Source organism: Hippocampus comes, unplaced genomic scaffold (assembly GCF_001891065.2).
Source record: "Hippocampus comes isolate QL1 unplaced genomic scaffold, H_comes_QL1_v1.1 scaffold449, whole genome shotgun sequence".
NCBI classification, from domain to species: domain Eukaryota; kingdom Metazoa; phylum Chordata; class Actinopteri; order Syngnathiformes; family Syngnathidae; genus Hippocampus; species Hippocampus comes.
This window is the reverse complement of record NW_017806063.1, coordinates 126,798-154,395: the sequence shown is the minus strand read 5'-3', so window position 1 is coordinate 154,395 and position 27,598 is coordinate 126,798. Positions and strand designations below refer to the sequence as shown.

At 40.5% G+C, this 27,598-nt stretch overlaps 2 protein-coding genes across 4 annotated transcripts in view; one reads left to right on the top strand and one right to left on the bottom strand.

Moving 5' to 3' along the window:
• nalcn (sodium leak channel, non-selective) overlaps positions 1-10,117 on the bottom strand; it is a 65,177-nt gene extending 55,060 nt beyond the window's left edge. The window contains exons 1-8 of one of the 3 annotated variants that reach the window (XM_019893432.1): positions 9,932-10,052; positions 4,826-4,934; positions 4,566-4,627; positions 3,438-3,578; positions 2,942-3,124; positions 585-668; positions 325-464; positions 81-209 (exon numbers count right to left, since the gene is read on the bottom strand). In XM_019893432.1, coding sequence (XP_019748991.1) covers positions 81-209; positions 325-464; positions 585-668; positions 2,942-3,124; positions 3,438-3,578; positions 4,566-4,607 — 719 coding nt within the window. In that variant the 5' untranslated portion in view covers positions 4,608-4,627; positions 4,826-4,934; positions 9,932-10,052. Of the gene's footprint in view, positions 1-80; positions 210-324; positions 465-584; positions 669-2,941; positions 3,125-3,437; positions 3,579-4,565; positions 4,628-4,825; positions 4,935-9,931; positions 10,053-10,080 lie in introns of those variants that run through there. The other 2 variants (XM_019893434.1, XM_019893433.1) reach the window with 2 other exon arrangements.
• Positions 10,118-13,169: 3,052 nt separating this feature from the next.
• Positions 13,170-27,598, top strand: part of itgbl1 (integrin, beta-like 1) — a 35,276-nt gene continuing 20,847 nt past the window's right edge. Inside the window, exons 1-2 of the mRNA XM_019893428.1 lie at positions 13,170-13,436; positions 17,652-17,854. Coding sequence (XP_019748987.1) covers positions 13,345-13,436; positions 17,652-17,854 — 295 coding nt within the window. The 5' untranslated portion in view covers positions 13,170-13,344. The remainder of the gene's footprint in view (positions 13,437-17,651; positions 17,855-27,598) is intronic.

Genomic DNA, 27,598 nt, shown 5'->3' with positions numbered 1-27,598 from the left:
CAAGTGGATTTATTAGATTGGCACAAAATTCTAGCCACCTTTAAAAAGAAATCTACTATGGAGGGTACGTGTTATTTTACCCTCTCTGTGTGTCATTGGTAACACAGTGATGGTTGAATGTTCCAAACATCTGCACACCCAGAATTCCATAAAGCAAGAGAAAAAACAGCAGGAAGATAGACACACTCCAGATTTGCTCCCCAGAGCGCCTGGGAAAAAAAAAAAAAAACAAAAAAAAAAACAAGAATTTAGACAGACATTTTTTTAGTGGCCTCGTTCTTCATGCACAACCAATTTTGACAAGAAAAAAATGCTCAGTTGTACTTAAGAATGTTCGTGATGCGGGAGCGAGGAAGCTCAAAGCGGAAGTAGATCCTGAAGGCTCGTATCATAATGAGCGCTCTGGGGATTCTCAGCATCCCCCATGGAGACATCTGATCCACAAGCTCCGCTATCTCAAACACCTCAAAACAAAGAGCAGCGGATGCTTGAAACAGTAACGTGCCTTAAGTAAAGCTCTCTCAGCAAATTTGAGGCAGTGACAATATACTAGTGCAGTAAAAATAGTAAATGTCGCAATATACCTGCAACACCAGGGACACCCAGATGAAAAACACCATGAATCCATCAAACATGCACCAGCGATCTTTCACATACGAGTTATCCCCCTGTGTAGAGAGCAGGAGGAAATGGCAATGGAACAAATCAACAGTTAACACTACAGAAACAACAATGTAACACGTTTAATGATGAGAATCAGCCCACGGCTTTCCTTTGTAATTCACGCACACGCACACACACACACACACACACACACACACACACACACACACACACACACACACACACACACACACACGATAAAACCTCTCTTATAAAGAGCAGCCAGGAGCTTGTCAGGAATTAACACCCAGCTCATCAAGCATCAACAGGGTATCATCAACAAACACACAGAGATGTAATCGTGGAAAAAAAAAAAAAAGTAATTAAAGAAGAGTTCTGTTAAAGCAGGGCTAAGCCCACACATGCACCACATTCACCACATTCAAACAAAAGGTAATGGTAATGACTACACCCATTTATTTTCTCTACCTTTTGTTTTGTTGAGTGTTTCAAGATGCTTAGATCCTATCTCAGTTCAGAGACACTGCGGTGTTGGCTGGAGGAGTTATCTCCTTGCCTTTGAAAAGTAAAAACTTTTGGTGCGCCTCAAACAGGACTCGCAACAAACTATTGAATATACTGTGCGTTGTACTTATCAAACATCTGAAAAAAATGTGCTTATTTTTCATTTAGATGGCACCCCAGCAGCTTGTAACATTGACGGCGGAAACTGTTAAGCCATCTGCCCTTTCCTGTGGAAATTTGTTGCCATGCAGATTGAAAATTGTCGCTTTAAAGAAAAACAAGACAATGTCAGCCATGTGACGTAGAACAACAGCCATAAAAAGGTCAATTACAGGAACCCTGCACATTGATGAGCGTCATGGGAAATATATATCATTCGTGCAGCATTATATTTGCTTCACTGGCTCGGTTTTGGAGAAAAAAAATACAATATGCTATAAACCAAATATCTATTTTATATGATACACACACACACACACACACACACACACACACACACACACACACACACACTCACTAGGTTTCTCTTAACCAAATCCTAATACCAATCCTTTTTTTAACTCACCCACAGAGCAAAAAACAAACATAAGAATGTGTCAACAGGTAGATATGGTCCTACTCCTATATGAGTAAATCTTCAGATTTTCAGCATTCCACCCATGTGGGGAAAATGAGAAGCAACCTGTTTTCGACACGATAAGCCAAGGAAAATGACAAAAGCCCCGAGGTATAAACAAAGTGAAATGTCAAGGGGACATTGGGTTCAGAAGGAGAATATGAGGAAGAAAGACTGCAAAATAGCAGAGTGTGAGATAAACACCATAACAAACAAAATCAGGAAATTGACTTGTTTGTTCATGCAGTCACATATTCCAGTATAAATGTCATAATTTAAAGTGAATCATTGGGGTCACATTAAATCAAGTTTTAAAGACAATTATGATTTTATTTTTTTTTTTAATTAGAATGAAAAAATGATTTAGTTAGGCAACAATGCTGTTTTCAACCATTGGTAAATTACACTGTGTCCTCATCTGCCTCCTTTTTTATTATGATTAACATGCCAACTTAGCTGTCCTCACTTATTATAGCAGCCAGCTGTTCCTTCTGTTTAACCTTATCTGGCTCCCACTAAAATGTATTACTTTTACTGAATACTCCTATTGATACATCCATTTTCCGCTAGTCCTCAGTAGGCTCACGTTTTACGGCCACCGCACACTGAGCGACGTGTCAAAAATCTACAGGACACTTGCGCAGTGTCCAGAATGATGTCACAAGATTTCACAAGTGGATGAGTCTCATTGAGACTTGGGAGGCGGGGAGCGCAGCAGTCCAGGTTGGTCCCTCCGAACCAGTCGTGTGTGAGCCTGTCTTTCCGCCGAACAGAAGCATATGAATGTGTGAAGTGTCGATGATCAATGTGTTGAGCAATTCACATTAGTTTGTTTTCATGGCTACCATCAGACTTCTTTATCAATACACGAGCCGCTAATCACACTTAGGGCATGGCAGCCGGCTTGGGGCGTCGCTTGCTCAGCCCAGGGCCGTAGCTAATCATTTGGGGCCCAAGGCAAACATTGTCTTCATTTTCATTTGAACACTTCCAAAATGTCTGCCAGTATAAATAACATTTAGTTGTGAACAGAGTTAGCTGGTCTAAACTCTTAATAATAAGAATTTATCATATGAAGTTATTATGATTATATATCTGAATAAATACCTGATTTGCTAACTTTACAATTAAAGTTAAATTTAAATAAAATTCACCTGTTCGTCACCGTTAAATAAATGTTGTAGTGCTGGTCGCTACCTTGATAATTCCCCTGATGTGCATCTTGGCGATCATCTCAGCCGTGTAGAGGAACATGAGCAGCGTGTCGAACGTGAATGTCACATACTGCAGGGGCGGGTAGTGCTCAAATGTCTTGGGTGTGTTCATGCACACCGAGATGACGCTGATGATGGCGCAGGCTCTCAGCAGGGTGTGCACCCACTACAGGAAGTTGTGAGAGAGTTGGCATACTTTCATCACTTTGGTGAGTTGTGTATTTAAAAGGGAAATCAAGACAGCAAAGTAACCAAAATACATTATATAGTGGATTTTTTATTGTATTGCAGTTTTATTTAGCTGGGTGATAGAGTGACTAATTCCTCATTACACTTGTATGATAGTTCAGCATTTTTTTTTTTTGTCATTTAAACATTGCCTGCACAGTTTATAATTACAGTATTTCCTAAGGGACCTCAGCCAGGGCCGCAGAAAATAGTGCGTTTCATGACAGACAAGTTGATCAAAGTGCACCTACTGGCTTGTTGATCCAGAAGATGTCTGCGCTGTCTGCTAGGGTCTCATCAGGCCCAAAGTCGGTCATGGGCTGGGTCTCGACCCTGGAACTTTGTTTCCTCTTAAGCATGCTTGGGCTTGCCGTGCTATACAAAGAGTGGATCTGACAAATAGAGCAAGTAGACCACATAGTGACCAAAGCTACAACAGGGAGGCCACAACATTCTGTGTTTGCATTCAAGTCCGGACAGCATTACGTGAAGTTCAGGTCAACCTTAATTACGTTATAAAAATTATTCAATAATATTTTGTGTAGCTTAGAGACATGTTGGTTATGAAAAAAGATCATAGCATTTTAGTCCCCATGAAATCAACATTGATTCACGTGTGAGCTGACTGTTACATTTAAGTACACAATCTAATCTAATGTAGTTATCGCTGTGCACACAGGAAGTCTGCGAAACTCTTTTCTTGATCATTTGAGATTTCACATAAGGCTGATAAAGGGGAAAAAAGGAGGAGTCTATTCGGGATGAGTCAATTATTTAGTACTGTTTAGTACTGAAACCGTAATTGAGCCACCTTGAGAATTTAAGGTGAGGCGTTTTTTTAGATGGACTCAGCCACCGAGCGGCACCATACGTTTTTGGCTCTTCACAGGGAACATGTCTGTTGGGGACCTGGTGTCTACGAGCGGAGACACCACTATTTGAGGAAATGCGGTGATTCAGTGTTATAAAGAAAACATACCCGGACTTGAACTGCCAGAACAGAGTTGTCTTTCGAAACGTGTTCAACACATGATGCGTGATGCTATCATGTTACACGACAAAGCACACATGAGACACGGGACAAGTGTATTCACACTGGAACATGTCCAGCAGCTTACCATGTGACGAGATCACGCATGATCATCATCCAAACGTATAAGCGAGCGAGAGTCTTCTTAATTGAGCTTGTGTGTGTGTGTGTGTGTGTGTGTGTGTGTGTGTGTGTGTGTGTGTGTGTGTGTGTGTGTGTGTGTACACAGTGGATAGAAAAAGTTTTTTTAAATCCACTGCGCAAAGTGAAAAGAGTATGTACAGGCGGTGTGAGCATATGAATAGAAGAAGAAGAAATGACACTCTGAATGGAGACAAAGCGCACATACCAAAGGGAAAAGTAAAGCTGAAATTGCTCCAGCACTGCACATAACATGCGATCAGGCATACCCTGCAAATAACACACAACAGTTAGTCAACATCATGGCTTATATGGCGAACATTTAGACTAAACCAACATCTACATTACGCTCAGAGAGACAGGAATGCCCACCACATCTGACATCAAGGCATATATGCGACACGACCTGTGAATGGGTGACCGAGTGGAGGAGGAAGACGGTGCGGACAAAAAGGCACAGTTACTCACTGTGAGGCTCCTCATTGGTGCGTTCATCCCCAGGGCACAGAGAGGTGGAGGGATCAACCGGAAAGAGCTAAGATGCAAAATGCAGGAGTTTCCTCAGGGCCTCGATTAGCTGTGGCAGCAGTCAGTGGTGGACACAACGGTACAAAAAAGGAGAGGGAGGTTATACTGCATTTCAAACAGTTTGAGCCATGGTCATTAAAAAACACAAAGTAATGAAATTCCATTGCAGTGTGATGCCCCGAAACTGTAAAAACAGAAGTCAAAAGCCTGTGGCATTATGGGAAAAAAAAGGTGTGGTGTTATGGGAAAATGCTACGTTTCTTGCATTTAGCTTACAAGTACGGTCGAACTTATTTGTGAATAAGTTGAAATGTACTTGCGAGTATAGTCCTCCCCTTAGATGAAGTAGTGAAGCGTGTGGACTCAGTGGCAAAAATGCACGTGAGAACCTGACACGGTCACATGGTGGCCTTGGGCCGCAATATTAGTGCTGGGTCATTATGGAAAAAATAATCATCACAATTAATCTGATTGATAGTGAAATCCCAATTAAAAAGATGATTATTTATTCACTTCAATTATTTATTTAAATCAACGACCAAAATTCAACTCCTCAAAACTACCATAATTGCCTCATGCCCATTCATCCCTGCAAATATACATACAACACAATAAATTCCAACTTTATTCATAAAAAGCATTTCACAACAGCTGCAGTTGTAACGAAGCACTTTACACATAACAATAACACAATTAGAAAGACTGTGGAAACAGTAAATGTGGACACAAATGAACGATACCAACCCATATAACAGTAGTCACCAGAAAACAATACAACAACGTCAGTCTCATGTTGGGTCGAAAGCCAAAGAATAAAGAGTTTTAAAAATGGACAGAGAGAGGGGGGCTTGCCTACCACGTTGAACATGTTGTTCTTAAACATGCCATTCTTTTTGTCAAGTACAAAATGAACTTGTAACTATGCTGTGAAAGTCAGGCCTCTTCCCTTTCCAATCTGCTGCAGCCACACCTTTGCCGCATTGCATCTTTGCACACATTCAACCTGTGAATAAGCATCTCCCTTATTTTTTATTTTTATTTCATTTATTTTTTGTTATTTTTCTGTTATATTTTTTTTATTTTCACAAGTCTGGGGATTACTGAGCTATCCTGGGACCTCAGATATCGTATTCCTTGCCATATCATGTGGAAATGTGTGTTGTCACAACAATGATAATTCCTTAAATCCTTGAAAATGCAACTTTAAATACAACTTGAAAGAACAACCACAACACACGTTTGTAACCAAGCAAAATAAGAATATAATAAAATAATAGCAATAAAAACAAGAAATAAAAATAAATATCAGCTGTTCCTACTGTGCGCGTATTGGCCTCTGAGGGGCAGTGTGGGGCGGTGCATGCATGCATAAATGTACACTTACGATGAGATAAGAAAAGTAGAAGAGGAATGTCTGAGCACTATTAATATAACACGTTTTTTAGAGATTGGCAATAATATATTCTTTTGTGTGCTGTATTGCGATTATAGCTGTATGCATGTGTTCCCACAGCGTCTGTGTGTGAATATTTATTTGAAGAAACATCACTCCCAGAAGTCGAAGCTAATTTCCCATGAGTATGTCAATATGGATTTTACATTGACTTTAGCATTAGCACTGGCAATGCTCTGAAAATGAAACACGTACTGTCTTGAAAAATACAACGCGTGTAATTCTTTTAGTTGTGTGTTTACTTTTCAAGTACACTCCAAATAGGGTGTCGTTAAACAGTTTAAAGCATGCTCAGTGAGGGAAGAATAACACATAAGGTCACACACTTGCTACGCAAGTAACATGGTACATTCAGGGTACTTTCGCAATGCAGGGAAATTGAAATACACCGCACCATTTTACACAGAAAATTTTTTTCTTCGATTATAACGTCTAGAATAGCCAAAATTGAAATCATGATTAAATTTCAATGAATTTGTCCAGCCCTAGATGATGTTGGACCCTGCAGTTAGGGAGGCAACGAAGTAACTACGATTGCTTTCACAGCAGAACCTCCAAATTTGAATGTTTTAAATCAAAAGTCGAACAACTTGGAAAATGACCACAGTTTCAGAAAATTATTACTCAAAAGTTGGACAAATCTTAGCGAATCTTGGTTGAGTTCAAAAAGCATCTAAAGGATGAACTGCACAAGTGTGCGGTGTTTTGTCTTCGATGTTTTTGTGATTCAACGACAGAAAGTTGTCAGGGATTGCGAAGAGGAAAGAGTGTGACAATAACCATAAAATCCTTAATGTAACTTATTGCGACATACACTAAGCATCTCTGTTTTGGCTGATCGGTGCACTCAACAATTTATCAACCGAGAGTCACAAAAAAGGTAAAAACAAATCTGAACATGATGACAGGAAAGTGAAAGATGACCCTTGTTTGTCTTTGCATTTAAACCGCACTCACATTTAGAAACAATTAAAGCATGTGATTATTGCACTTAACATATAGAGATGTGAGAAAGAGTGACAAGAAAATCACAGGGCCTGGCTGCTATTATGTGGGAGGACCGGTGGTGAGAACTGCAATTAATTTTCCATTTGCGGGAGAGAGGACATGTTCCTTGCAGGCAAGATGCAATCACATTGATTGTAAGTCTTGAAGTGTGTGCAGGGTTTATTTCTCAACGTGTGCAACGGTACATAACGACAAACACTAGAAAGTACATGTGCACAAATCTTGAACTGTCCAACCAAAGTTTACATAAAAGCTGCTCTATTTTTGGTGCACCTTCCGTAAATTTGATGAAAAAAAGTGGAAAGTGGTATACTCTGCTCAGGCTGCTCAATGTGATATGGATAAAACCTTGTTAAATCAGTTAACTGGAATTAATCATGGTTTTTGAAAAGCTGTTTCATTTCACCGGTTACATCCAAGCCTGATTAGCGCCAACTTCGTTGAATCAAGAAATCAAAGCCTGAAAGACCTCAAAAGGAAATGCATCGGTGCAGTACAAATCAAGAACAAATAAGATTGTTTAAAGTGATTGTAAGCTGTCAATCTGGAAAAGGTTACAAAGCCATTTCCAAGGCATCAGACGACAGTGAACCATGGTCAGAGTCGTTATCCACAAATGGAGGGAACTGAGAACGGCTGTTAACCTTCCCAAGGAGTGGTCAGCCAAACAAAGTTACTCCCGGCCTCACTGGCCTCAGTGAAACTCAATGATTAGTGCATTAAAAAAAAAAAAAAGAGTGGGCAAAAAATGGCAACGGACAAAAAAACAAAGACACAAAGGATTGTCTCACACTTGCCAAGAAACATCTTAATGAGCACCAAAACGGGAGAAATATTTTGCACGCTGACAAGACGTTTTTTGGAAGTCGGTGACCCATTACATCCTGTATATGAGTAACACAGCATTTGATAAAAAAAAGAACATAATGCCAACAGTCAAACAGACCATCACGGTCTGGATCTACTTTGCAATTCGGGGGCCTGGGCCACTTGCTGTTTCCCAGAAAATCCTGTGGGTGAGCATCCAGCCATCAATTTGTGCCCCCAAGTGTAAGAGCTCTTGGTAAACGGGAAGTTCATACTAGAAAACCCTCTGATATGAGTGAGTCAAAAAAATTCTGTCAAGAGTCATTGGGCCCAAAATTCTTTCACAGAGATGCAAAAGTCATCTCCAGCTAGGGCTGGACAAATAATTGAAATTTAATCAGGATTTTGATTTTGGCTTCTCACGATCTTTAAAATGTGAAAATCAAAGACAAACAATTAATGTGCAGAACGGCGCTGTGCGTTTAAAAAAAAAGAAGAAAAAAAAATAATAACACCCAATTGGAGATTACTGCAAAACTAAACACACCACAAAAACAATTACACGCATTGTATATTTAAATGCAAAACATCCTCCGTTTTTAAAACATCGCTATCGCTCATGGTAAAGACAATGTAATTTCCCATTCAATTGCTAACAGGAAATTAGCATTGACTTGAAGAGTGATATTCCTTCAAAAAACACATATTCACACACAAGGCTTCTTTGAGGCTTCTTCACACTGCTATTGGAAGGTTAATTGCTGTTAGCACTCTGAAAATAGTCCGTCAGCCCCTCTCTTACTTGATGGGCCTTCCTGACATCACCACAACGCCACTCTCAAACAAGGCATTTTTTAAATTATTATTTGAATGTGTGCCGCAGGGCGACTTCATCCTGGAAATACTTAATTTTTCCTAATATTTTTTTTTATTTCAATTGGTTTAAAAAGGAGACAATGTACAGAAGGAAAAATACAGTGTCTATCAGGGGCCAGGTGGCAATCAGGAATTTCAAGAAAATATTTAAATTGTTTTGTATATCGGGCCAGTCCTGTGCATCACAAACAACCCCCCCACCCTTTCCCCACCCATCGATGGTTGCTCTGTGCGACCTGACTGCCGCACCCGGCCACGTTTCGGGGCACAACATCATCAACAACTTTTCAGCACATTATGGAGGTGTGAAGAAATTTTGTAAGGTTTTGCCAAACCCAAAACCTCAAGAAGTAAAATTGAGTTATGACTTAAAATCATATCACCACCACATATCCAGTCAGTCACACTTAATTCATCCAACGCTTTGCATACTTTAACATGCAACTCAAAGTGAATTAAAAATCAACTCCAACCCCACACCACTTGTCTACAAGAACGCAAACACACGCAAAACAAATAATAGGCAATGGAGCAACGGCCCATCTGGGGCCAGAGCAATCTACTAAACACAAATTAATACATTTCGGGAATGTAGTGTAAGTCCATTGTTCAACATTCACAAAGCTGCCCGACTAGGTTACTGGTAAAAAGCTGAACACAATCATGGATTCCAATTAGGAAATGTGCGTCCATGCCGAGATGAATGACACCAAGACAGCCAAGGTTACTATGGAAACGCATTAGCGCTAAAGCGCTATATTGCCTTGAAAACAAGCCGAGCACAGGATGAATATCAAATAAAGGATCGACGAGTGTACTTAACTACCCTGCCATAACGTCTGACAATCATGTCAAATTGTACGTTAGCAAATACACGTGAAAAAAAAGAAGTCAAGGCCTACTATGAAGGATGCTACGTCTCCACTTCCGGTGCACAACAAGCTAGCAGGTGGCAATTTCCTCCCGATCCAAATGCAAACACAAAGGCAGCACCGGGTGAACGTTAAAAGAATATTCAGTTTCATATTTGAACAAACGATAAATGACTTACGGCAGCGGTTTTTTCCCCCTCATCGACTGTGTCTCATCCCGTTTGCATCCGGTTCGCCTGTGTGCCAGTGTGTGCGCGTGCGTGCGTGTAAGCGTGTACACGTACGTGGGGCTCACGTGGGAGACGTGTGTGCGCGCGCCTGCGCGCAGCCTACAATCTCATCAGCAGCAGCAGCAAGAGTGGCGCTCGGCCGTCTCCATGGTAACACATGACCAGGACGGCCAAACTCCACACGCTTGAGACAACTTTCAATGAAACATATTATGATTATTATGTATGTTAAGCAAGGATTTTTTTTCTTTCTGTATTTCAGGAGGATGACGATGTGGTCAACCTCAATGTTTTTTTTTTTTTTTTGATTTTCATAATCTTCGAAATCGCAGGATACTGTATAACATTTTAGTGGAGACATAATCCACACTGAAAAAAAGAAAACGTAATGAACGTTAAAAAAAAGAAGTAATCCTCAAGTCAATATCCAAGCTTTACTTGATTAAAAAAAATATATTCAATTGGTGGAACCTGACATTTTTACTTTCAAGTAATGTTATTTACTGAGCCAAAGCAATGATATTATTTTTTGTTTCCCAAATTTAAAATAATTAAATTGGATGAATTACATTTAAAAAACCTTTCATTTTAACATTAAAGTGTTTTAGAAAGTTTTTTTTTTTTTTATTTGTCATAATGCTGAATTTAAACAAAAATGCTTGAAATACATTTTGAGTAATAGGCAAAGTAAGGGCAAGCCCAGAGTAGAGAGTGATACGGGAGTGAAAGTCCACTCCCGTTCCATCCAACTCCCACAGAAAAAAAATATATATATATAAATGTCCCAGTTCCACACCATAGTAAAAAAAGAAATTAATAATCCTGCTGTCCCATACCGTCCCAGTGAAAATGAGTGTCACTCCTGTCCTGCTCCCATTCAGAATTACTTTTTGGAGTTCAGCCCTCCCCCCCTCCCAAAAAAAAGAAAAACGAAAGACAACACCTCAAGTTGGATGACACAGTGGACGATTGATTAGCATGTCACAGAGGCTCTGGCCTTCTTGTGTGGAGTTTGCATGTTCTCCCCATGGGTTTTCTCCGGACGAGTAGCAACCGCGGTGCCACTGAAACAGGAAGTATGTCACAGTATCTAAGGGGGTTTCCTCAATCGCACTTACTGGTCGTGGTGAGTCCAGAGAGTGGCATTTGTGGTCGCACCGGGACTCTTTACTATAGGAGTGGGCACTGTAATGCTCCCGATTTCCACACACAATGCAAAGATCCAGCGCAATCCTCCAGTCGTATTCCTCCTGGGAGAGGCAGGTTCTGCTGACTTAGTTGCATTGGTTCTTTCCAAGGGACAGCAAGCATCTCGGCGCTTGTGTAGGGCTGGGCGACCAAAATAGGAACAGTGGCATGATTGGAAGAAGGGCGGGCAGATTTGGCGTTCTGCCGCCATTCTCTGATGAGAATGTCAATCTGAATCACTCAGGAGATTAACTGCTCAAAGAGACTTGGTTTCATCCCAAGTCAACAGCTGATGTTGGAGCACATCAGACAGTCTACAAACAAAAGCTGTCATTTGTCCAGTTTCGTTCCATCCGTTCTCAGAAGCTAGAATCCTGAGTTCAGTCGCATAGTCTGCAGCTGACTGAAAGCCATTTGACGACTGATTCATCACGGACTGATCAAAGACTGGAAGAATCTCAGAAGAGTAAGAAAAATGATTTTAATGTCTCTGACTTTTAGTCCCCCAAGGAATAGGCCCACCTCCCTGGTCTTTCCCGAACCAAGTTAATAAGAAAAAGTTGGTGCGAGCATCTAATATACACAAGGTTGCTGTTGGAAAACCAATGAACAGTTCAGAGGGAATCTGCCACCAGCTCCTACCTAACATTACCGATTGAAATGTTCAGGGTGATGGAATGTTGGGTTACCCGATGAGAAGGCGAAGCAGTATCGGGTGAGATGCTCTATCCCTGATTGGAGCTTGGGGATGGGTTGGAGCAGTTGATGACCTCTGTGAGGAAGTACTGGGTGTCTGCTGGGTTGCCACTGACTTGATGATGGTGGAAAAGTTTTGAGTATAGTCCAGAACATCCCTCAGGAGGTGCGCATGTCTGCCGAGCAGTGACGGTTGTTGGGAAAGTTTCACTGTAAGTTTCAAAGACAGTGCAAAAATCACAATCTAAAAAAAATAAAATTCTTTGATCCAAATGAAACATTTCAAATGTTGTACTTTTCTGTAAATTATGTTAGAGTCAAGAAAATCAATGTTACCATAAATATAAATTACAAAGTTGACTTGACAGAAACAAATGAGCAAAATGTACATGTATGCCAAAATAAACCAAAAAATAGGCAGTAACAAAAACAAACCAAAAAATAAATAAATAAATAAATGACAATAAAAATGAACATGAATAATGTAATCTTGAATCAACTGTCCTGGCACCTTTTTAACAAACATTTGAACATTATTAAATGTCATACAAGTGATAAAAACAAAATGAAAGCAAAATATTTTTTAAAAGTTACCGGTAAGGCCGTTAATATCAAAACACAGCCTGATTCAGTTTTTTTAAATTACTCCAGTATTTGTTTCAAAAAATAAATAATAAAATCCTCATGCCATCTCTGATAACATTCCGTGGTGGTATCAAAAATATAAAAAGAGCACATACTGTTCGATTTGACTGAGCTGAGGTGTTATGAGATTTGCTAAAGTCTCATTTGACTTCTTGCATGATGACTATTCAACCTCCAAAAACATATACGACATTTGAGGCAGGTGTTTTTAGCCGGTTCCAAAAACCTTACACCTCGTACCACATTTTGGACATTTGACTTCCTCCATCGTCTCACAAAGCGTTTTTGTGCCTTCTATATTTTCTTCCACATGAAACAAATTCTGGGGGCTGGTCCTGAGTCCATGAAAAGGATCATCTGGAAAAAAGAAAGAAGAGGGAAAAAGTGAAACAAAAAAAAAATAATAACAGTCTGCTTCTCATTATATTCAGAAACTGGTGAGTGAACATTTCATTTTGGCAGTTTTCCCCTGTAGAACTCTGGGCCAGGACTGCGCCTGAGAGTCACAACTAATGAAAGGCACTTGTAGGGGAAGAGATTGGGCCAGCCTGCTGCTTTTTCTCTCCACCGTTGGTTTTCTCTTCCCCTCCTTTTTTTCTTCTTCTTCCTGCAACTGTCAGAGAAAGGAGAGTGGGAAAATTCCTTCAAGTTACTTCAGCTTCAGGTTAACTGTGCGATTTCAACATGCACACTGAAGTTTGGGTGCACCCCGTGCTAGTGCCTCTGATTCTAATTCTGCTCTCAAGCGTGGAGGACACATTGTTGCAGTCTGTGAGGTGAGTTTTGGCATACCTTCATACTGCGCATGTAAAGATATGTTTTGTCATGTTTATATTGGCATGAATTGAGGTCCCTGGGGGGAAAGGAGGTGCAGAATTTGCTGACAAAGACAATGCAACATGCAGTGTAGAAATGTTGAAAAGTGTGCAAAGATGCTTTTTGCACGGTTTTGGTCTGTTTTTAAACTTTTCAGTCTTACTTTAAAATGCGGAGCAAGTCTTTGTTTGCAACTCTGTTGTTATTATGTAAAGCTGCAGAGAACCTTTTCAAAACATCCCACTTCATTTTGAACGTATGCATCCATATCAATACATGATTAGATCTGTTGAATTGGATTCTGTGGAGTGAGTTTTGATTTTTTTCCCATTTATTTAAATGAAAACATTTTCCTTTATCAACTTATGTTGTATTTTTACATTTAATTCTAATAATGACAACAATTTTAATTGAACACGTAGTCATTCTATTTGTTGATTTTTTGGGGGGAGAAATAATTTAATATTTTGTTCCAAATGTTTGAGTTAAATGCATGCAATGTACTTGAAAAAATAAAATGGAAACAAATCATCCATTCATTCTCTCAACTGCTTAATCCTCACAAGGGTCGCGGGTATGCTGGAAACTAGCACAGGTGACTTCGGGCAATAGGCGGTGGACACCCTGAACCGGTTGCCAGCCAATCACAGGGCACACAGAGACGAACAGCAACCAGTCACACTCATAATCACACTTAAGGACAATTTAAAGTGATCAATGTTTTTGAAATATGGGAGGGCACCGGAGTACCCGGAGAAAACCCACACAGGCACGGGGAGAACATGCAAAGTCCACACAGGAAGGACCGTTGCCCAGAACCGCGCTAACAGTCGACCACCGTGTCGCACCATGCTAATCAAACCTATGTTTTATGTTATTTATCATCTATATTAATTTATGCAATAATTTTGCACCCGCATACTAGACTGTAACTGCAATTAACATTATTGTTAGTGTCATTGTTTGTAAAAATTGTCAATTTTTTATTGGCACCTAATTACGTATACTTGCCATCAAATGCCACAGATTTTTCATACAATAATGCTTGATTTTGATAGACACTTTCAGAGAAGTATTACTTTAACAACATGATTGCTATTCGTGCTGTACTTTGGAGTACAGTGATTCCTAAAGTTTGGTATTACCAGTATATGCGTGTCCTGTAGTGGTATGCAAAAGAATCACTGAATTAAATGTTCAATCTGTGTATAATATTACAGTGGACGAAACTTTTTTTATAATCCAGTACTGTAGATTTGGGTACAGTTCAGTTGTATTTAACTTTTAAGTTCAATGCATTTGTATTCAATCTCTTGTTGATTGAACATTCATTCACGTAATTTTTTTATGTAACTTTTGTGCACAATATATTTTAATTTAATCATTATTTAAGTACAGTTTTCTTACAGTTTTCCTTTTTTTACTTTCTTATGTAATTTTCAAACTGTACATACTGTTACAGCGGCTTACAATAACATTAGAGATTCTTTTTTTTCCCCAATTTATTTTTACTGTATTTTATTGTTGGTTATTGTGGTGTCAACCATTAAAATTGAAAGTGTTCCTGTGATTGATCTCATTAAGATTGCAAAGCTGTTACTAATGTTTCTTCTCAGCTGAATGGAATGTTTACCAATTTGAGGGAAAATTTCATAATTTGCATTGTCAAGGTGTTGTGTTATCCAATGCTGTTGTATTTATTGGCAAACCCACACACACGCATTAGACGCAGGAAGCAGCAGCAGCTCTCAATTGATTTCTCCACTTTGAAAAAAAACAAAACAAAACAAAAAACAAGTACAACAATATGAGAGCCAAAGTGGGTGTGAGTCATTCATTAATGAAGGTCCTGCACTGCTAAAAACAAAAGTGAAGTGGATGGAGGTGTAGTCTTGGCAACTGAAGGAGAACAAAAGCCTGTTATTTACAATGTTGGATGCATGTGAAATCCAAAGGTGAGCTACTTGAAAAGAAAAGCAGATTAATTCATCAGTCAAATGGTATTTTGCCCAGAATCTTATTTCAGCATCTCAACAAGACATTTGGGATAACTTAGTAGTTTTGGGATTGACCTTTTCAGTCCTTCTACACCAATGTCTGCAAATGCATGCTTGTGGGAATTTTGTGTAGAACAAATTGAGACCTGTGATCTAAACTTCAGGTCATTGGTAGCTTTGTTGTCCAACCTGCTGACTTGCATGCTCTTAGCAATGGATAGATTTCCATGACTCCAAACCAAGGCCACTTGCTGTATAGGGGGTTTTGTACAGCTTACTTCTGCGGCTGGTGCGGGACACTTGACTTCCGTCACATTCTCAGTGGCTTTCATGCAAATGACATGGAGTTCTGTAGATCCCGTGTCCTCAACCCCTGGTTATTGCAAGAATAGTGATTCATTTGGCTGACATTTATGTGGCTGGTGAGGGAAAGCTTTGCATGACCCCAACCCTGCTTTACTGGTCGTGTAGTTATTCATATGGTTGACTTCGGCACCTGGTTTGCGATAAATTCCTATTAACTTAATTCCAGGTCATTGGTAGTGTAGTGGTCCACGTGGTTTTTATTATTATTCTGGCTGTTGTGAGGAATTGCATGACCTCAACTTCTGGTTGCTGGTATTGTTGTGGTTCACATAACTGACGTATGCAACTGGTGTTAATTAGACTCCCATGACCTTAAGCTCGGGTCATTGGCAGTGCAGTATTTCACATAGCTGACTTGCGATACTGCTGTTGTGTACATTCCCCTGACCGCAATTCTTTGTCACTGGCAGTTCAGTAGTTCACATAGGTGACTTGTGCATCTGGTGTAGGATACATTCACCTGATCTCAACCCTGTAATATTGGCAGTATACTGGTTCACATAACTGACTTGTGCAGCTGTCACAGGATATATGCCACTGACCACTAAACATTGGCAGTGTTAAACTCGCATCCCACTGAGGAGCGAAGGTTTACGGGTGTTTGCAACCGTAGTGAATGTCGATTTTCCATCAGGGATTCGATGAAGGTCGCAAAGGGTCTCCAGACAGTCACAAACAGTTTGAACAGTGGTAAACAGTTTTTCTCAAGTCCAATGAAATATAAAACATGTTCAAAGTACTGTAAATACATGCTACATACAGTATATTGCAAACAGGGTGGCCCGGTGGGCCAGTGGTTACCGCGTCGACCTCACAGGCCAGAGGTACCGGGTTCAATTCCAGCTCCGGCCACCCTGTGTGGAGTTTGCATGTTCTCCCCGGGCCTGTGTGGGTTTTCTCCGGGTACTCCGGTTTCCTCCCACATTCCAAAAACATGCACAGCAGGCTGATTAAACACTCTAAAATTAGCCTTCGGTGTGGGTGTGAATGTGAGCGTGGATGGTTGTTGGTCTCTGTGTGCCCTGCAATTGGCTGGCAACCAGTTCAGGGTTGTCTAGTGCCCGAAGACAGTTGGGATCGTCTCCAGCACAACCCGTGACCCTTGTGAGGATAAGCAGATCAGAAAATGGATGCATGGATATACAGTGATCCCTCGCTACTTCGCGGTTCGTTTATCGCGGGTTGAGTGCATCACGGATTTTCTCAAACATATTAAAAAAAAAAAAAATTTTTTTTTTTTTTTTTAAATATACATGGAGTACATTACTGTATATGTTGCTCTATGTGACTCACTGTTGTTTTGCACCTTCTCGCGGACCGTTTGCGGACTTTAAAAAAAAAAAAAACCTTTTTTTTTTTTTTAACCTGTTTATGTTAATTGGACGCTACTTCGCGGATTTTCGTTTATCGCGGGTGGTTTCGGTCTCCATTAACCGCGATAAACGAGGGATTACTGTGTTGCAAACAGTTTTTCTTGTTGCAAAGATTGAACATTTTCAAATGTCTCGGCTACAAGAAAAACAGTTTGCCACCATTAAAACTGTTTGCGAATGCAACCTAGAATGAGCCCTGACACAAACTCAACATACGCTACCTTCGCAAAACTCACAAACCTTCGCCACTAAGTGCAATGTGGGCTTAAGTGGGTTACAAAACTGACTTTTGTGCAAATAGCATTGGATGTACAGTATTCCCATGAACCCATTTTTTTTTTTTTTTGGTGGGGCAGTGCAGTCTTTCACAAAGCTGAATTCCTTTCTTCTCTTGGAAGATTATAAAAGATAACTTTTGGTCTTCTTTGTTGTTTATTAGCCAGGTGGCTGGCGTGTGTCGACTCTCCACTGAGTCTTCCCTGCGTCGCTGCCGGACACCCGATGGCAACATCTGCAGCGGGAGGGGCAAGTGTGACTGCGGTGTGTGCGTGTGCCAGGCGTCAGATCCAGGGAAATTCTTTGGGCCTCGCTGCGAGTGCCATGACTGGGTCTGTGCCACACACAATGAAAAAAATTGTAATGGTGCGTACACAAACATATGCAACACAAGCAAATGATTCACTAAAGTTGTCAAAAAGAGCTAGAACAGTACTTTTTGCAGGGATGGGCAACTGATTTATCACCGTTCTTTGACGAAATCTTTGGATTTACAAAAAAATAATAATAATAATAAATAAATAAATCTTTTTCCCCCAATGGATTTCACTGGGTATCAGACAAATGCAGACTTTCACTATTTGCGGGTGGCACATACTGTATTTTGTCCATATTTAAACTGGTATTTTTGTCATACATTTGGTTCCGGAAGTGTGTGGTCCTATGTGGCTTCCCAGTAGCGTGAAAAAAACGTCATGCCATCATTTAAGTTGCCCATCCCTGCAGCACCCAAACCAGAACAGTCTGGACTAGCCTGGCCTCTGTTGCTTGACCATGACAACAGGTGCCAATTGATTGGGGCAGGACCTGTGGCAGCCTCTACTGCACACTTTCAGTGTGCGTGATTCTGCCAGAAGATTTCACAAGAGTCGGGTCTCAGCCACAGTTTTTGCAGTGATTCAAAATAGCAATCATTGTTGCATTGATGTGGCGATGCTGCAAATTACAGCCCAAAAACGCACAGAAGCTTTCACACAGACAAAATAATAATAATAATCATAATAATCATCATCATCTGTAGTAAAATATTTTCGAGCACATTGTCAGGTCCATTCACTTCAATGAGAGCAGCATCTTATTCATTGGGTTGCCTAACATTAATTTGATGACCTATCCAAATTGCTGCCACCAGCACCAGTTCGACGTCGTCACATGTGGACTGTTATTTTCGAAATCGTCCATTTCAGTCGCTTTCGGCTGTGTGGCCCATTGGGCTTTGGGGAATGGTTCGATCACAATTCATACTGCAAAATCAGAAAATACATTTCTCTAAGAAATCTGAAATAGTTTTTATTCAGCTGGCTGCTTTTTGGTTCATGCCGATAGCCACAGCACTTTGCAAATAGATTAGATGATTCTCGCTGTCTAAGAATAGAAAGGAAACAAACATTCAATCATTCCTATCTGATTCGCTTATCCTCACTTGGTTTGCGCGAGTGCTGGAGCATATCTGAGCTGTCTTTGGACGAGAGGCTGGGTTCACCCTGAACTGAAGACCGGAGCCCAGAATCAAACCCATGACGTCAGCACTGTGGGGTGAGGTGCTAGCCAGTCATCCACCAATCTGCCCTGAATCAAACAATTAAATATGATCTCAGTAAAAAAAAAAACTATATCATAAAAACACCAACAACAACAACAAAACATAAACCCATGGTCTTGCCACTTTGCAGCAGTGAAAACTTGAAATCATTACTTCACCAGAGCACTTGGAGCAGGCGAAAAACACTTTGTAAACAAGCACAATATGAAGGTTTACCTATAAGAGTCCAGTGGATGTATATTGCTATATTTATATTCATATTTAGTTGATTTCAAGACATAATTATGATTAGCCGCACACATTGCAGTCAATACTAACATAGCACTGTGCAAAATGTGACTGAAACACAAGCATGCTTTTGTAACCACACACATTACGTAGTCACTGACTGTCCAGCGGTTCGGCGCAGGCAACGTGAGCTGATTTCCCACTCAGTGACAGCCTCAGTGGTTGTCTGTCTTTCAGTTCTTCGACTGACTGGGGAGCCCAAATCCGCTGGGTTAGGCTCCAATGGCACGCGAGCCTGAATAGAATAAGTGGTGTCGAAAATGGTGAATGAACTAATGTGTAGCATACCGAGTGTTGCTGCCTTTACTTTTTACTCGGCTTCCTGGGACAGTCACTGGGTGAGATGCATGGTATTTTGCTATCGAGGCCTGAATGTTTATTATACTGGATGTGAGTGTAATTACCTGAATCCAGATGTCAGGGTTGAATGGTCCAAAAGGTGCAGTTGCGTATGGGGAGCAGGTCTACAGTAATAGAGATATGAATAGAGGCTCGGGCGGCAGTTGCACGTGATGGCTTTGCGAGTGATTTATTTGGTCAGACAACATGGCTGCTGCGAGAAGCTCATTATGGTTCAGCAGTCTGGAACGATGAGGCCGGACTTCTCGGCCCCCGATAATGGGCTTTCACTCACTGCTGCACTGCTTGGCATCCGAGGAGGGATGGTGTTTCACACCTTGAAGTGCGCTCACGCACCAAAACACACTGATATGTAAAGGATCAGGCGATAGCGCAGCGACAGTCTCACAAAGGAGTGCATAGCAGAGGAGCAGAAATATTATCAAAGCACACCGAACGTAACAGATCTAAGTCTTGTCTAAGTTGTTCTCTAAAATTAGAAGCCGATTTCTCCCATTATGTTTGATGTCCTTCACGTTTTTTGAAATTGAAAAGCTCCTTTATGTGCAAGATTTTCAATGTTTCCATCTTGCAAACTCTCTAAAATGAGTTCTTTTCCTCAGTATGTTGAGTGAAGTGTAGCTTCAAAGACAGAGCTTTTGTTACTTTCTGCTTTCAGTTTGAACTCCATACTGTCCCGTTTCTTTAGGTTTAAGTGCTCGGGGGGTGTTTTTTGTTGTTCTATAAAAGCAGAGATGGAGGAGGTATTATAGGGACAAATACTGTATGGCATTCATTCACATGCAGAAATATCCATGTTCCATTTAAGGATGATTTGAGAGAATAAATACCAGTGTCAGGCATTCGGAAGGTTACGGACAGAATCGGAACCCACAAATGTATACTCAGGAAAGTTGATCTAACAAAAATCAGTTATTTCCAAAAAACAGGCAAAACAGACACTGACAGAATGTGATCATGACAACTAAGGGCTCTTTGGCATTTTAGTCCCAGGGAAAAAAAAAAATAAAATCACATGATGCAGGCATAATCCTCTAACATGTTTTTTCATTTTATTTAATTAATTTAAGTGCATGTGTGTGTGTGTGTGTGTGTGTGTGTGTGTGTGTGTGTGTGTGTGTCTGTTTTTCTTGAATGGGAACTCCCCCTTGGAGAATGTTTCTTTTCACCGTGCAGTCAGATTTATGGTGTGTTTTCATTTTATTGGAGATCAAAAAGACGAAAACTCTAATGATGACAAGAAGCATAGAAATTGTACAGATGGATTTGCACATATGGTAAACAGTGTGAACAGTTTGTTCCCTGAAAAAATGTCATAAATTCTATTATGACATAATTTACTGATAGTGGGAGAGCAGACATATTCAACTATAAACAATTTGGCTTTAGTTTTACACAATTAAGGGGTTTGGATCAGGGGCATGCATCGGGTGGACCCCGGGAATCCACCGAAATGGTGGCATCCACAGCCGCCCCAACAAAAATGTTTCAGGTCATGGCTGTCGAAGATAGTGCTTTTATGCGAATGCTGAAGGGTCACTGAGTTGGGAAAAGTTATGATCATTTTATGATGTGACAGTCTGACCCTGTTTTTACTTAAGTAAATCACTATATTGTGCAAAATTCTACCAAATTCTCATGATAACAAGCACAGCAACTTAATCATGGCCTTGACCAACATCTGCTCACCAAATGTGCAAACATGTCTCGTGATATTCTTTCCATTGTTTTTTCCCCCTCCTCCCTTTCTTCATCTTCACATCTCTTTAGAATTTGAGCAGTTATTTTTTTTCAAAGTCAGTTGTATGGAAATTGCTTACAAATTCATGATGATAACTTCAGAGTAAAAAAAGCACAACTGGAGCTATTTCACATCTTTTTGGAATAGCTTGTGCCGTTCAGGCTCAACGTGGCACAGCCTTTAAAAAAAACACCTCCCCCTCCCTTCTTCTCACTGAATAGCCACGTGAAGTCTTTTCCACTCCAAGCTGAGCAGAGTAATTTCCTCTGGTGTGTGTGTGTGTGGTGTGTGTGTGTGTGTGTGTGTGTATATATATATATATATAGTTGTCAAGCTTCTGCAGAGCTTGCTGATGAGCTGATCATTTGAATCAGATTTGTTGGAGGGGGGAAACATCTAAAACATGCAGGATAAGGGCCCACGAAGAGCTCTACATGTCTTCAAACATGTATAATGTATGTAGAAACAAATCCCTGAATTAATTTTACAGGGTCTATAATTAAGATTTGGCAGGACACTTTTTTTTCCTTGGCCCATGACCCAATCGTCAAAAGTTTCACAAAAAACAGTCTGTATTTAAGTGTCATCCTAACTCACAGCAATCAAAACATAACCTCTAGCCTCATACTTGGGCGAGGTACAGTGGTGCGACTGAAGATGAGCCAAACGGATCTCCGATCCAGAACAATGCTCATTCTTGCAACCTCTGTTCTTTTTCTGGCTGGAGCCCCCCCCCCCCCCGAGATTCCAGACCTTACTGCCAAGAGCGAGCGTGGATCCCACCCAAGGGGCATTGTGTCAGCAGCAGTACACATCAAACGCCTCCAAATGCAGTACAAGAATTACATAACTGATGTTGGGTTTTGCAACACGATGCCAGACGTGAAATAATTTGCCACCATCACTTTAGGCTACATTTCTCAAAGTGTGGTCCACGGTCCACGGGTGGCCCTCTCGAAATCCCAGGGAGTCTGCAACTTGTTGCACGTTTCCACCAAAGGAACTTTACATGAGAAGACGATTGTGCATTTAGGCCACGGGAACCATAAAACAACAGTCACAATACCCAAAAGGCTAATTTATCAGGGTCAAAAGACCCTGCCAAGAAAGTTTGGGGTAGTACAAAAGAGATCAAGCAACCGTTGTGGCGGGCTCGGCATGACTGAAAATATCGAGCTGTATTTCGCCTGAGCATCTTAGAATTCCTGCAGCGAAAATATTCCAGTCAGACATACACAGCACTAAAGAGACCACACTGTAAAGGTCCATGGACCTCTGGAAAGTACCAGCCCAGTCTAGCTGGCCTTCTAAAGTAAAATGCATTTCTAAAATAGTTCCTGTTGACCCAAACATACAATGGCCCTCCAATAGTTCTTTGTCCTGGGGTAAAGGTCCTCCAGTACAAAAGCCCCTCCTGTAGTCCCTGAACTTGGCATAAGTAACCAAATATGGAGCAAATCTTACTTTTGATAAGTAGTACTACAATATCCATTGGGTACTGTTGAAGTGCTTGTCAGGTCTATTGTTTTCCGTTATTTGGAGGTGGAACATTAGTTGTTTTATTTCAAAGACATATTTTATATTCATATGTTTTTACTTGAGACACTCTAAGCGAGCCATTTGCTGTGCTGTGACTCACTTAATGATTCCAGTGTGGGCTGTTGGGAGGAAAAATGCCACTCAAGTCTTGACAGTCCACGGTGCGCCACTAACACTTTCTGCTGCTGAGACAAGTGCCAGAACATCCTGTCTGTTTTGAAACATAATAGGCCAAAAGGAGAGTGCTTCTCTTCTCGGTTGGCACTCACAAATACGGGTGTCTGCTAATCTTTTTTTTTTTTTAGTCCCCCGTCAACATGAGACTTCCTCACTCACCCACAAGGATAGGAGAAGAGCGATAATTAGTCACTGAAATGTGTGATTGAGCAAATGAAGTGGATATGCAATAGCTACAGTTCGGTATTCTGCAAAATGACTGGACCACCAATTTCACACTAGTTATTTTTGAGATCGGAGGACAGAAACAGCTTAACGGTTAGTTGTAAAGGGTGTTTTGCAAAAGCTAAAGAAGAGTTATTAAGTTTTGGTGAGGTTCAAAGATTCCAACAGGTATGGAACAGTATTCTGACAAGGAAGGGTTCCCAGCAATTGTTATGTTAGTTACGGGGAATTAAAAAAATGTCCAGTGCTTTGTGAGCTGTACTCAATAGATACCATATTTTCCGCATGATAAGGTGCACCTTCAATGAATGGCCTATTTTAAAACTGTTTTCATATATAGGGTGCGCCGATTTATAAGGCGCATAGAATAGTGGCCTAAGTTGCATTATGCATCCACGAGATAGAGCTACGCTAAAAGGAATACAATACAATACAATACAGCTTTATTTATATAGGGCCTTCATAACCGCTGCACCTGTAACAAAGCGCTTTACAGAACATTTAAAATACTACGTCCAAGAAATCAGAATATTGATCCATATGACGCTCCCTCAGGGTGTAGCATGAGGCACGATGCAAAGTCCATAAAACTACAGGGTTCATTCCTTGGCATAAATACATATGGCAAAACAATAAATGAAAGACAAAAGTTATGAAGACAATTGATTCAACAAAAGGGCACACAAACCTCGTGGCACATTGACAAGGGGCTAAATATCCTTAGATGTCTTACTTGTCTCCTTCTTCCTTCGTTTAGTCATTAGTTAACTAAGCTTTTGATATTATTTTGGTTTCATAATGGCTGCGCAGAGCTCACAAAGTAGTTGTCTGTTCGAGTGTGTTGGCGAATGCACATGTCAATTAGTGTTGGGCAGAGCCCTTTAAGGTTACAATTGGTTCCTGCTAATAATCACCACTAGATGGGATAAGAATACTAACAGGGAAAGAACTCAATGGAGAATATAGAGACTGTCACACCATATCATATATAAGGCGCATCGGATTATAAGGCGCACTGTCGGCTTTTGAGAAAATGGAATGCTTTTAGGTGCACCTTATAGTGCGGAAAATACATTATTTTGGTGTGAATACCAATAACTGCGTGAATACATACAGGACTGTTTGTGAATATTTGTCATCATCTATTTTAATTCATTCTAACTGCATTAGAGGAATTCAATGTTCACACTGCTTTTTATAATATAAACTATATGATAGTGTTGCATGCATTACATTACCATTGTTCAGCCTTTACAGAGGTCTGGCACAGGCCTGAGTGCCATTCTTGTAAAGTTGTTTTTTGTCATTAAATTAGATTGTATGAGTCACCGACTTCTCCTTGGCACCTCTGGCCCCAATTGGTTGTAACCAGGGATTGTGCAAACCTGATTGGCTGACTAACTGTGTGTGTGTGTGTGTGTGTGTGTGTGTGTGTGTGTGTGTGTGTGTGTGTGTGTGTGTGAGAGTGTGTGTGTGTGTGTGTGTGTGTGTGTGTGTGTGTGTGTGTGTGTGTGCGTGTTGTAGCGTGGGAAGCGACATCCCAAAGACAGAGTGAATTACTGGGAACGATAAAGTGTGAACACGACACGACGTTTCCACATATAAACTTCCAAAGGAGATTAAGTGGTTGCCACACTCCCGTTTATGGCAGACTACTGGTTGAGGCCATACAAATACATGCAGGAGGGTGGACGTCACTTTCTAATTTCACACGTTAAGTATGGCACTTTTTTTTTTTTAATTCGGCTTCTCGGCTCACATGCAGTTGACCCTGTCAAGGCACGATTTGTGTCACCTAAACAAAAAGGTAACCTGGGTAGGATGCCTCAAAAAGACAAGAAAGGACAGAAGGCATTGACAGAATACAACCACTTCCAAAACAGTACACCAAATTTTGTAAAATGAGGATTATTGTGCACACTATTTTTTCAGTTGACTCATTCTATAAATTTTAGCATTTCAATGTTTATCCATTTAAAAGTCCAGGCGATAGCCAGCTTTGATGTGAGGCAAAACTACTGGTCTAAGGTTTAGATCAAACAATTACTCACGCTCAACGTGTGTTAGGGATTACATGCACAAATGCAAATTTTCTTGTTGATAGTGTAATGCTTTAGGGCTCTACTTTCATTTGTCAGATTCTCAAAGGTGTACGTGGTGATAATGAGGATAGATGGCCGACAGGACTGCTAATGACTGATGGACAGCCCTTGAGAAGGACACCGAATTTACATGATGAATGAATCCGTAGGATGATTGTGACATACAGGGTCCCTCGTCGCCACATACAAACCGAGCAACATTTATACTGCACTGACTGGTTGGCCTCAGGAGATTCCGTCTGCAGGGTCCAATATTAAGCCCTTTTTGGGTTTTGGCCACGTGAGCCATGTTGTGGTTGCCCTGACAGAAGTGGCACCATACGTGTATATTCGTGATAAAATCTAAGTTTCAATCATCAATTTCATATTTGGCATCTTAATATTGCATTATTTAAGTCTTTCATAAAATAATACTTCTGTGTAGTTACTTTTTTGAGTATTAAGTTTTTTTTTTTTTGTTTTTTTTTAGCAGTGTGAAAACTAACTGAATAGTTAACATTTGACATCCCAAAAACCAAGATTTGCAAAATTGATTCATGGAGGTTCAAGTGTATCTGTGGATAAAATAGTGAAGTGCGTAGTCTCAGTGGCCAAAATTCATGCAAACGCGTAATATGCAGCACGTCCATGATTGGGGTAGAATCGGTAGATGGGGGCAACCATTTAAAAAAAATATCCGCATTCTTCACACCCCAGTATATAGATATTGTAATTTAATTGTGTGGATGAAATAGTGAGGTATGTAGTCTGAGTGGGCTAAACGCACACAGCACTTCCATGAATCATGCAAAAACTCTTATAAAAAACAAATACTACAACAGTAGCTGGTTGTGAATGTGGCAATGTATAGATTTTTTTTTCTGGCATCTCGTTCAAGTCATTCCTTATGGAAGGATTTAATGTGCACAAAAAAGTGTGCCACACAGTTAAAAGATCAATGATGATTGATCACTTTTAAGAAATAAAACTCAAAATATTAAATATTTAAGAAGCAACAATATGGTGAGTTCATTGTTCGGGTCACCATCAGTGAACTTTGAGTGGCAGGTCACAGTCACGCAATGGCCCACGGCCATCGGGACCTTTGATGTCAGACCCTGAACCGTTTTCCTTTTTCTTCTATATGGCACAGGGTATTTGACAGTGACTTGAGTGACAAAAAGAAGTATTCCTCCAAAAGAAGTGGAGAAATTTTTTTTTTTTTTGGGGGGGGGGAGGGTTAAAAGGCTACTTTTTGGTTAATGGAGAATGACAGTAGGACATTAGGAATAGATGACTGGAAGCACTATTCGCACTCTTGGGTGGAGGTATTTGTTGATTGGCACTCAAGCTCTGAAAAAAAATTCCACTAACTTTGTGGACCGATGCTTTCAAGATGGTTTACCTGTTAGCAGGCTACTTTCTGCCGCCTGGAGAATGACTTAAGATATTGAGAAATGATGAACGGGACTCATTTGCAGTCTGGCTTTGGGGCTGGTCATGACTCGAGGGGCAGAAAGAAAATATGTTGAATGAAAATGAAATGATTGAACAATGAGGTGTTTTAGTATTAATATTGTATTGTATGTCTGTCAATCTATCTGCGTTCTGGATCATGATGAATGATGGATGGAATCATTTGCATACTGGGGTGGGGAGAAGAGTCCCGATGTGACTTACCCATATCATCGGAAAGAGATAAGGAGTTTCTCTAATCATCCAGTAATTGTCTGGACTGTTTGTTCACATTTGGGTCACCGGTGAGCTTGCGCTGATCTCATGTGAGATGGGCCAGAGGCAGAGTACACCCGAGACTGGTTCACCTCATCGCAATGAATTCCTCTAATAAAAGTGAAAAGCAGCCTATGTCAGTGAGTAGGCTTTTTCTTGTTTTGCAAAGTACAACATAGGATGTTGAGAACGGACAGTTTAGAACAGTTCTTTTTATAGACACCCCCCCACCCCCCCGACCCCAAAGTATTGTAGAGTGTCGTTCTTGCATTATGTCCATTTGATAATTATCAGACTATTTACTGCTGGATGTCGAACGATGTTTGGAATGGACACACGACTGTACAATTTTCATTCTAAGCCAGAAGGAATGGTTCCATTGTGATTTGAAATAATTTTCCTTCACAAACGTGAAATAATCATGG